Below are 12457 nucleotides of genomic sequence, written 5' to 3' on the forward strand. Positions count from 1 at the left end.
ATTATCCGTTTTGCACTTCATAAGGTTCTCTGTCTCTTGTTTGGTCATAAATTTCTCCATTCTCCATAAATCTGACAAATACACTATTCCTTGCTCCCCTAGTTTGCTTATAGTATCAGCCTTTATTGGGCATAATTTCTTTAATCATCATCTTAGATACAAATGTTGCAGTGGTTTTTGAAGTCGGGAAGGCTTCAACCCAGCAAATCAATTCATCAACTACAACCAGACAATGTTTAAGAGGTCCTGTCTTGGTCATATTTAAAAAGTCTACCTGCAAGTGTTCAAGAGGAGTGAAAGTAAAGGGGAATTCACCAAGAGTTGAAGTCTTAAAGGCATGTTGATTAAGGGCTAAACATGTGTGACAATTTGAAGTTATACGGGCTGCCATTGGGGTGTGATACCAAAAACAACCCACCCATGACTAATTGAATTATTCTCTGTGTGCCATAATGACTACCAAAATGAAATTGATGATAAAAACTCTGGGAAAGGAATGGGTACCTTCAGAAGTGACCCAGACACCAGAGACCTACTTTGCATGGTATTACTGATTCTATTTTTCAACCTCAATATCTTTGTAAGAAAGAAGATGCCAGTGCAAATCATCAGGGTTGTTAGAAGTCTTGTCAAAAAATGACAATGAATTACAAAGGTGGAGAACAAGAGTAGGTCCTTCCAGAGCAGCTACATCTGTGTGGACATTTCCAAGGAAAACAAGATCAGTTGCATTTGTATGAACACAGTAATGCACAATAACCAATACTCTGGACAATTTTGTGGCAGAAAGATCTTTAATTAAGTTAGAATTGGCAATAACTTTACCTGAGGAGGTCAAAGATCCTCACTGCAACCACAGCATCCCAACTGCATGGCATACTCCAAAAGCAGAACAAGAGTCAATGTATCTGGTGACATCTTTACCAGGGGCAAAGTGACAGCCCTGAACAAGAGTAATCAGTTCAGCAGCATGGTTACTGAGATAAGAAGGGAGTAAGGCAGCCCAGCCTGCACTGTAATCAGAGGCTTGCGAGGCTCCTGTAAAGCACTCTCCATCCCTCATAAAACAGGAGCCATCAGTATAGAAGATCAAATCGGGATTGTCTAGAGGGACATCAATAAGATCACCATGAGGTTTCTCAGTTAAGTCAACAACAGAGGCACAGTCATGCAAAGGCTCAGCTGAGATAGGAGACTAGGGAGCAAGGTTGCAGGATTAAGGACAGAGTACTTCATGATGGTGACGTTTTCCCTTCTAAGAAGGGTCACTTCATATCCAGCTAAGCCTTCGATCGGAAAAGGCTCGAGTGCAATGGCATGACAGTAAAACCTCAATTTTGTGAAGGCATTGAATGGTTAATGGATTTCCCAGTTCCAGGTCATAAGTCTCTTTACTAAGAGAGCAGGGGCTGCAACAGTCCACAGGAAAGATGATGCACCAATAGCTATGCTATCTATGTGAGCTGAATAGCAAGCTATGGGGCACACTGTATGTCCCAGTGATTGTGTGAGGACACTGAAGCTACTCTGCTTTGTTAACGCACAAAAAGAGTAAAGGGTTTACTGCAATCTGGGAGCCCTCAGGTCAGAGCAGACATCAGCGCGTTCTTAAGAAATGAGAGCAGCAAGATACTCAGGTTCAAGATGTTGAAATTCAGAAATTTGTTCTTTGGTCCAAGCAATAAGAGGTTTATTAATAATAAGATATATAATACACAACACATAGCACTACACTATAGTATATATACTATTATACTATATAATATTTTAATATAGTATTATATGATATATAATAAAATAATTTTGTTATTTATATATTATATAATATAAACATATATAAACATAAATATATAATATTCACATTATATTATGCAAAATATTTTATATATTTATATATGATTATATAATATTATTTTATAATAATATTACATAATATAATAAAATATATTATTGCTATTGTCCACCAAATGATGGCATCCACTGACAACAATATCCTGCACCCCTAACATGGCATGCACCTGCTTCTTAGTCTTAGGAACTGACAGATGTTGAATTGCCTGTATGCATTTCTGAGAAATAGAAAACATTCCAGCAGATAGTACAAAGCCAAGATACTTTACCTGAGATTTGCATCACTGTGCTTTTGATCTGGAGACCTTGTGTCCACGGTGATAGATCTGGAGTGAAAAAAGATGAGCATTCTTCCAGCAGATGTCAGTTGTAGGTATGGCTAGTAGAAGATCATCAGTATATTGGACTAAAACTGAGTTTATGGAGACAATGGAGGCCAAATCTGGCTGTAAAGTTTGAGAGAATAGAGTAGGAGACTCAACAAAGCCTTGAGGTAAATGAGTCCATGTCCACTGATGATTACTCTGACAGATATGTGAATTCGAGACTTATAGCAACATTACAAGTTTACTATATATTGTATTATATTATATTATGTTACGTTATATGTTGTTGTGCTATGTTGTTGTTATATTATATTATACCACATTATACCATACTGTACCATACTATATTATCTTATAATAATGTGTATAATACAATATATAAATAATATAAAATAATAATATTATTATGTATTATATAATATATATGTATTATAGTTATACTATAATTCTATATAGCAAATACCTGTAGAATAGGTGGCATCATGAGGAACAGAAGAAATAACTGTGGCAGGGTTGGGTACCACAAGATGCCTTGGTATAACATATGCATTAATAGCACACAAATCTTGAACAGACCAGTAGACAGGTTTATTTTCAGGGCCTGTTAAGAGGTTTCTTAACAGGCAGCAGAGGAGGATTGCAGAGCGACCTACATGGAACCATAATTTCTTGCTTTATTAAAGAATCAATAATGGGTACAATTCCTTCAATGACTTCGCTAGTGAGGGGATGGATACTGAGGCACTGATGGTGGTGCCTCCACTTTCATAGCCATAGTGACTGGGACAGCTGACTTTCAAAGGCCCACATTGGTGGAAAAAGTGGCCCATGAAGAACTCAGGATATCATGGGGAATACTAGGGCCATTGTTACAATCATCTTGAGTTGGTGCCACAGGAAAGAGTAAAAGAAGCTCATCATTAGAAAATTACTGAAAAAAGTCAGTCAATAATGGAAATATGTAGATCAGATTGTCTGGCAGCTGTAAGGTTAAAGTATTATCTGGAAGGTATAAAATGGTGGTATTAAATTTACACAGGAGACCTCTTCCCAAAGAATTAGCAGATGCATTAGATGCCTATAAGGAGGAATGCAAAACGAACAGGGAGTACACCACCACCTCTTGTGGCCTTATCTCCCATGGGCTTCCCTCTATTCCCACTATTTTTATAGACTGAATAATGAAACAATCAGAGCTGGGTCTTTTATTATATGAGGAGCTCCAGTATCAATAAGGCAAATCAATAAGGTAATTTTTCAGAGCAATGCTTTGTTCTCCAATTATGGGAGAGACAGAGGCAAAGCAAACAGGGACAAGGATATTGGAAGTAGCACTATTCCCTGCCTTCCTCTGCACCTTCATGCGCAGAGGTCTCCCTGTTGTTCAAACACTTTTGTCATTTTGTTCCTGGACCCTTCCATGCCCACTGTTCCCTTCTATTTGATTCAAGGGCTGCCTGAATCAGTTGTCCCTTTGTGGGGCATAATTTTGCACCTGAAGCCAATTTAGGTCTCATCCTTCAGTTTTAGTAAACTGGGGGTCCCTTTGGTCTCACCTTTTCATCATGCAGTATCTAACAAAGCTCCCTCTTTTCCACAATAAAAACAATCCTCATGACCTTTATTGAGATGCTGAATTAGTCAAGGCTGAAAAATAAGTTGGCTGGCCAGAAGTCTGGACAGCTACAAGGAAAGACTTAGGCTGAGCCTCTTGTTTGCACTTCTCTTCTGTCAGTACTAGCCTTAACAAGCTCTTTTCCTTCCTAAACATAATGTGCAATCTCCTTTAGTTCCCCTGGCATGAGTTCATGCCAGCCTGAAAAGTACTTGAGAAAGTAGTCCTTGATCTTAGGCAGCAGTGGATTGATAAAAGACTACATTAATAATCTTTGCCTCCCATTGGTTTAGGGGATCTAATCTAACATGTTGCTTTCGACTCTTACATAATCTGTTATAAAATCTCATGGGGTTTTCACCTGTTTCCTGAATGGTCTCCTGAAATTTACTAAAATTATTTGGTCTCTCTGCAAAAAGTTCCATACCCCTAAGTAAGGCATACCTAGCCTGTTGCAACTGGACAACCTCTGCAGGTTGGTTAGGATCCAGTGGGGATCTTATACTGGCCAGGTTCCCTGATCTCCTGGATCCGCAATCTACCTAGTTGTAATTTCAATAACACCTGCTCTTTCTCCTGGAGATAATAGGATCTCTATGAGATCAGTCACATCTTGCCATGTTGGTTATAGCCATGAAAAATAACTAGGTGTATCTTTCCTTCAGTTAGAGAAGTCTAATGGCCTAAAAGGATAATGTTCTTTAATAAGACCTTCCCTTCTGCTTGGTGTACTTCATCATAAAAGGAAAAATCGCAGCAGGCTTCTCTGTTCCTTGAATGTTTATTAAGGAAGATGGTGTTTCTGAAGGATAAGTAGGGTGGGGAGGGGCAGAGAGAGGAGGAATGCAAAGGACTTGTGAAGCTTGGTAGAGAAATGAGGGCTGACCATCTTTGGACTGCATCTCCCAGCAATTCCAATAATTCATCTATTCTAAACTTGCTTTGGGAGATTGTGCAATAAAATTCTGTAACTCTTTAAGAATAGAATAGTCAGAAGTTCCATACTTTGTCCAGAATCATTCCTTTAAGCCTTTTGTAGTCTCACACCAGATTTTACAGCTTACTAGATCTTTCCTGGTCTTCCCCTGCTGGAGAGAGAATCCACTGTTATTTCAGGCTATTAAAAGCTTCCCTAATGGGAATCTTATGCTTATGCTTGGTCCCATCTCTCCTGTGAGCATCCCCATCAGGACTGGCAGTCTTCACAGGAACTTCCCCTAAGAGAATTGGACTCGATTTCCAATATACCTACCTTTTAGTTTTTTCTTCCTGAGAAGTTTCCCCACTAAAGATGCTATTGACTATTTATGGATCATAGCAGGCAGTCTCCCAACTTTCTGAGTTCTGCCTCCATGGGAGTTTTTACCTACAGCTAACACTAAAAATATTTTAGGAATTTGTTCTGGAAAATTTCTCAAATACTCCAAATTCTTAATTTTAGGGCTCCATCTCTAAGGTTTTTAAGATCAGTCAACTAGAATATGTTAAAAACAGATGGTCAGTCTCTGGAAACTCTTATGTGAAGCTGAACTAGACAAACAGGGTTAAGTGACTTGCCCAACATCACACAACCAGTAAGTATCTGAGATCAAGTTTGAACTCAGGAGGATGAGTCTTCCAGATTCCAGGCCCCTCTATCCACTGTGCTACCTACCTGCTTGAAGTAATGAGATGTACAGTTTCTACAATTTCCTCAAATTATCTACATTGATCACTAAATTCAGACTTTCTAAATATAGCCCTTCTTTTATTTCTGGTGGTGATGACCTGGTTTTGAATTGTCTCCACATAAAACCCTCTATTTCCACAAAAATATCCACATCCCTTTATTTGACATTTCCTTGATGAGTTTGTGTAGCTATCACCCATGAAAAGCCTTTGGGTGCCATTCTTAGGTCATAACTGTTTCATAGCCTCCATCCAGCAAGCAACTTTTAGTTACATTTGCCAAATCTAGTCATATATACTATCATCCTTTATTATTTCTCAGTGAAGTTGTGTGTGCTTGTTCCAAAAAGATTTCTGCAAATGTCTTTACTTTTCATGTTCCCTAAAAATATTTGTCAATGCTTTTTCTAAATTTTCACACAGAAGTATTCATCTTTCTATAGCTACCTTGTGAGAGTGAAGAGCCCTCTCCTTCATTAATATTGTAGGGATTTTTGTTAAAAGACTTTCCAAATATTATAGGATCCATTTTATAGTTCCAAATGTAAATGGCATTGTATAGAACATTAACATGCTCTTCCCACTCAACTTTGATTTCAGGATGAAAAAAGTTGCTCAACATATTCAACCACAGATTTCTCCTTGATAGCTTTTTGCTCAATGAGTCTATTCTGAAACAATTTGTGACGTATTTATAAGTATTGCCTTCATCTATGGATTCGATGTGTCCTTCAGATTTAAGGACAAAATCTTCAGTCTCTTTCTTGCCTTTGTGTACATTAAGAATTTTACATGTAGTGAATCCAAACACTTTAATTTCATTACTAATGAACAGATTAGTGAATTGTATAACACATGAATGAGCAACATTATATAAAATAAATTCAACAGCCCATATCCTGGTATCCAGGGAGCTTCCCTTACTTACTGATACCTCTTCCTCTATCAATCTTCACTCTTAATATCACAGAATCTCAGAGATGGAAGGAACCCCAGAGATTAACCTACACTTGAGCAGAAATCTCTTCTGCAACTTCCCTGGTGAGCAGTCATCCAGCCTCTACATCAAGACTTCCCAAAGTTGCCCACCCACCTTTTGGATAGGCCTAATTGTGAGGATGTCTCTCCACACTGAGACAAAAATCTCCCTTTCTTCCAGTTCTATCCATCACTCCTGGATCTGCCTCTTGGGGACAAGCAGAACAAGACTTTCATATGATAGATCTTCAGATCCTTGACAGATATTATAAATCTCCTGAGCCTTCCCTTTTACAGGCTAAATGATCCCAATTCCTTCAACTTGTCATTCAAGGTCATTTCTCACCCTGGTTACCTTTCTCTGAAAGTTCTCTAGTTTATCAATGTCCTTCCTAAAATGTGGCATCCAGAATGTATCCTAAGACTTGAGATCAGATTTCACCTGACCAGTACAGAGGGCAGCCAAACTCACACCTGTAGTATCATAGACTTCCTCAGTGTAGCCCCTCAGGGAACATTAGCTTTTTTGGCTTCAATCTCTCACTGTTGACAGCCCTTCTAGTATTTGAAGATATTAATCATGCCTCTCACCCTTCCCCTAGACTCCCCACTTCTCCATATTAAGTTCTTTCTTTAAGTCCCTAACACAATTTCCTCCCAGACTGAAGAAATTTAATGACAATCATCACCTATTTCCTCATTTTTGCTAAAGGCCTAGTCCTGATGGACAGCTCCTAAGGAATGGGTCTTTGGTTTTCTGTTTCTTTCAATTATCAATATGTTTAGAATGGTTTTACATATACCAAGTTTGTTTAAAAGACATTACTGCTACTTTATGATTCAACCAAAGAATCAAAGATGCATTGGGCAATATGATCCCAGAAAGAGAAATGACCACAGCAATTGATCCCAAGAAATAAAGACCTCAGAAGATTTAGCCTGTAAATTTATACATTGGAGGATTTATTTAATATGGGGTTGGGAAGAAGTAGGAGTATCCTTATAGTCTATCTAGCTGTAAGTTCCTCCTCCAGAGGAGATCAGAAAAAAAGAGGAAAGGAAGGAAAAATTCCAGATAGGTACAGCAGTATTAACTCTACAATCACACTGTCAACAAAAATAGGATTCAGAGCATTAAAGAAAATTTGGATTTGATATTCATCCAAAGTATAGAATGGTGAAACAAGAGAGGTGCAATTAAGCACAGTTGCTCTGCCCAGCAGCCTCTCATAGCTCCATGTTCTTCTCCTTTTCAATTCTGGATATGAAGTCCACAGGATATCACAACAGAATCCTGGAAGGCAGAGAAAACAAGTTTATGTTATGGGAAACCAGGAGAAAGTTTGCAGTTACCCTAGTAGTGTGCCCCAAAGGCTCACAGAAATAAAGAAACTCAACATCTAGTTCTAGACTTCCCATTAATTTGCTATATGAAGTTAGACAAATCTTTTAGCTTCTCTGGGCCTAGAACCATAGAACCACAGATTAAAGGATGAACATAACCTTAAGAGTTCATCTCATCCAATCCTCTCATATTTCAGAGGAAAAAACTGAGGCCCAAAGAGGGAAGTTTTTGGTTTTGTTTTGAGACTGGATCTCCCTATCTCAGCCAGTGGTCACTAATAGACCCATCCTCTACTAATCAACACAGAAGTTTTGACCTGCTCCATTTCCAACACAGGCTTGATTCTCCCCTCATTAGGCAGCATAGTGGCTCACCTACTCCCCAACCCTAAGGGCACATTGTATTGGTTCCATATATCATGTGAACATCTGATTGCCTTTAACACAGCTGCAGTTCAGAACTCCCAAATTTAAGGAATCTACCAGCCTCAGTTTCCCTGACATTAGAGATTACAGGTATGCACCACCATGCCTCACCCAAAGAGGAAATTTTTTTGCTCCAAAGCACTAAAGTCATGATGTGAGGAATAGTCCTGGATTTGGCATCAGAAGACCTTGGCTGAAATCCCAACTGTTATTTATTACCTGGGTGACCTAGGGCAAGTCAGCTAAACCCTTCTGGCCTCTGCTTTCTCAAGTGAAAAGGGGGGGAGACGATTCTGGGAAGATGGCAGAGTAGGTCAGAAAATTACTAGTTCTCAAGATTTTCCAACACAAAAGAGATAAAATGGCATTTCAGGGCAAAGAAAGTGTGGGTAAAATAAATAAGAATGGGACACAACAAGGGTACCCCTCAAATAAAATAATCTGAGAAGATCTGAAGAAAAATCCCGGAACAATATTTGGTTCCTGTGAAGAGTAAAGACCTCCAGGCAAAGTTCTGCTTAAAAAACAAGCGGCAAGGCCTGGGGTTATCTGGGTTGGGAGGCTACCTCAGGTCCAACCACAGAAACTTTTACCTCCAGGACAATGAGGGGAATTGGGTGTCTGAACTCGGGAGGATTGAGGGAACTTCTGTTGACAAGGAATGCCAGACTCAGGGACAAATAGCTGGGGGCAAGAAGGAATCAGCACAGCCCAATGAGTGCAGAAGCAGTGACATGGGGATGCCCCTGTCTGTGGGCACTTAGAGAGAGCTCAAGTTTGGCTTTGGTTACTCTTTTTGGTTGTTTCTAAATGGTTTTACATTTTAAAGTTATGTTTCTCTTGGCTTTCGTATGTCAACATTTCTATTAAGTTCAGGTTTGTTTCTTTTTTTTAACAAAGTCCTGAAAGTCTGACAGATGATCAAATGTCCATTTTGTTCCACTCAGGGTTGTGCTTAACTTTGCTAGGGATGATATTTTGGGCCAGAACCTCAGTTCTTTTGTTCTTCAATATATAGTGTTCCAAGACCTGCAGTCCGTTAGTGTCTCTGCTACTAGGTCTTGTATGACTTTAATTGTGGCACCATCATATTTAAATTTTTTTCTTGTTGCTCTTAAAATTTTATCCTTAAGTTTGGGGTTTCAGGATTTGACTATAATATTCCTATGAGTTTTCCTCATAGGATCTCTTTCAAGTGGTGATTGATGGATTTTTTTTCTATTTCTATTTTCCCCTCTTGCTCTAATGCTTCAGAACAATTTTTAAAAATTATTTCTTATATTATTGTATCAAGAATGGGGGAAAAGAACAAAGTAAAAAAGGAGAACAAAAAGATTTACAAGGAAGCAAAGAGAAGATGGACAGCTCTCAATACAACGTGTAGCATTTATCATACAGGCTTTCTTAAAATGAAAAGTTATTACTATATACTTTGAATCCTCTTTTATGTTCTGCATGCATGTGATATGCTTTTTTGTTATTTTATTTTGTATTTAAGTTTATGGTATGTTTCTTTTTCCTTTCTCTATTCTGTATTTGAGTTCTGGTAGTTCAGTCTGATTTAAAAAAAATAAAATAAAATGAAAGAGTTGGACCAGAAAATCTCTAAGGCCCCACTCAGAAAAAATTCTATGTTCCTAGTAAAAGGCAGGCAAAGGACTCGAAATCCAGTATTGTACATCAACGTGTGTCCTCAATTTTAAAATCTGTCACATGGACGTAACTGTTTTTCCTGCCTCATAGAAGTAATGGATATAAGAAAGTGTTGAAAAGCTCTGTATGTAATCTGGTATGAAAGGTACGTTACAAATAGAGTAAAAGGTCACATGATGTCACGGAAAGAGGACAGAACTGGGGAATCAAGAGTCTAGTTTGAGATCAAGCTCTGACCTTTACAAGCTATCACTTCCCCTCTCTGTTTCTCTCTCCCCCCCCCCCCCCGCCCCATAAAATGAGGAGGTTGGACTAGGAGCAGCAGTTCTCAAGCATTTTGGTATAAGGGCTCCTTTGCCCTCTTAGAAATTATTGAAGACCCTCCCAAAGAGCTTTTGTTTAGTTTATATAGGTTTTAGCTATTGCTGTTTACTATATTTGAAATTAAATGTTATAGTATTATTAAGAAAATAGTTTTACCTTTCTGACCCTCAAAAAGGGTCTCAGAGACCTCCCTATGGATCCCCACCTTACTTTGAAAACTGCTGCACTGGATGATCTCAAATGTCCCTTCTAGATCTGAATCCTGTGTTGAATCGTATATTAAACATATGAGAACTTATAAACTATTATCTCTATTTTATAGATGAGGAAACACAGCTAATTAGTAGCATAGCAAAAACTAAATCTCAGACACCCTAACTTCCCTACTCTTCTTTTAGTAAGCCAGGTTAGAATTGTTTTTAATCTCAAGGGGGAAGAGCATTGGCTATAGAGTTGGAATACTTTGATTTAAATCTCAGCTCAGTCAACTTATTAGCTAGACAACCCATTTAACCTCTATAGACCTCAGTTTCCTCATCTGTCAAGTATGGGAATATGTCCAGATGACCATCTTCCAAGCTCTACATCTATGGTCCTGTAAACCTCTGGACCTACTCATGTTTCCCTGGTCATTAATTTGTTACTTTCCTCCACAAAATCTGCAAATGCATTTCCTATTCAACCTGGTTCCCCTAAGCTGGGACCACTCTTCCCAAGCTGTCTTCACAGGTAGGCAGCAGAGATTGGACTCTAGAGGAGCCAGTGGGGTAAGACAGAAAGAGCAATAATCTGGGTTCAACTCTAACCCTCAGCTGTGTAATCTCACCATTATCTCCAGGCCCTAACTTTCTCGCCTGCAAAATGAAAGGGCTGTGCTAGATGAGTTCCAGCTCTTTTTAGTTCTAAATCCTGTCATTCCATAATATTTCTTAACTCTTCATGTCTCCCTCCTACCCATGCCACCCCAACTCCCCAACTCCCAACCAAGAGTCAGGAGGACACAGAGCCAGGCCTTGGCAGAAGATGCCAAAACATGATCTTGTCATTCTTACCTCATACATAAAGATCTCAGGGTTGACGTAGCTCACTTTAATAATGGTAGGAAGAGCAGCTCCTAAGCCAAAGAGTGCTATGAAAGGAGGAAAAAAAAAACACAATCAGTTGCATCCTTCCACTGTCCACTCATACAAAAGGACCTCCTCCCGTACCAAAAACAATCATTCAAATTTCTTTATGCAATGCAAGGACCCCATATGCTGCTCCAAACATGGCCATTCCTGTCCTTCCCAAAATTGAAATTCAAATGTCACCAAACGAAGAGGTAAGATTCCAGGAGGAATCCTATAATTTCCCTTTTAACTCAGAGTCCAACACTGCCAACTCAGTCATGTTCCAAAGCAACAGAGTCCAGTGGAAAGGGGTTAGCGTCTGTTTCATATTTAGACCCTGATACTAGCTAGCTACCTCAGTGACCTTAGGCAATCACTTATGCTCAGTTTAATTATCAGCAAAATAAGAGAAATGAACCAGTAGGTTTCTAAGGTCCCTTTTTTAGCTCTACATGCATTATCCATGAATGTAGGAACTAGAGAAGAACATCTAGAGAGGAAACTTGAAATTATACCACAAAAGGATTAGCTGCATGAACTGGAGATATTTTATCTGAAAGAAGAAAAGACTTTAATTGGGGAAATGATTTTCAAACACCTAAAAGGAATCACAGAGAAAAGGAACCAGACTTTTTTTGCTTTTCCCTCAAGAAGAACAACTAGAACCAGTAGGGAAAGTTACAGGGAGACAGAATTTAGACCCTTATAAGGAAGAACTTAACTCATTAACTGTCAAGCTGGAAGATCCAGTGGATAGAGTACTCTTGAATCAAGAAGACCTGAGTTAAAATCCAACATTAGACACCTATGACCTATGGGACTCTGAGCAACTTACAATCTCGGAACTGCCTCAGTTTCTTCAACTGTAAAATGGAGACAATAATAGCACCTATCTCATAGGGTTGTTGTGAGAATCAAATGTGATATTTGTAAAGTACTTAGCACAGTACCTAGCACATAGTAGGTGCTTAATAAATATTTAACCCTTTCCCCTAGCCAGAACAGAAAGAGCTACTTTCAGAGGTAGCAAGTTCCCCATATTATAGGTACAAAAACATGAACTTGGTCACTTTCAAAGGATCATAGCTTTACCCCACCCCCAGTCAAAGAGACCATAAAGGGGTTACCTGAATAGATTCAGATAATCTCTAAAGTTGCCAACT

General features: G+C 38.8%; 1 protein-coding gene across 1 annotated transcript in view; it reads right to left on the bottom strand.

Moving 5' to 3' along the window:
- Positions 1-7378: 7378 nt before the first annotated feature.
- BPIFB2 (BPI fold containing family B member 2) overlaps positions 7379-12457 on the bottom strand; it is a 36645-nt gene continuing 31566 nt past the window's right edge. The window contains exons 14-15 of the mRNA XM_072642729.1: positions 11238-11314; positions 7379-7732 (exon numbers count right to left, since the gene is read on the bottom strand). Coding sequence (XP_072498830.1) covers positions 7691-7732; positions 11238-11314 — 119 coding nt within the window. The 3' untranslated portion in view covers positions 7379-7690. The remainder of the gene's footprint in view (positions 7733-11237; positions 11315-12457) is intronic.

The sequence above is a fragment of the Notamacropus eugenii genome, chromosome 1 (assembly GCF_028372415.1).
Source record: "Notamacropus eugenii isolate mMacEug1 chromosome 1, mMacEug1.pri_v2, whole genome shotgun sequence".
Classification (NCBI taxonomy): Eukaryota; Metazoa; Chordata; class Mammalia; order Diprotodontia; family Macropodidae; genus Notamacropus; species Notamacropus eugenii.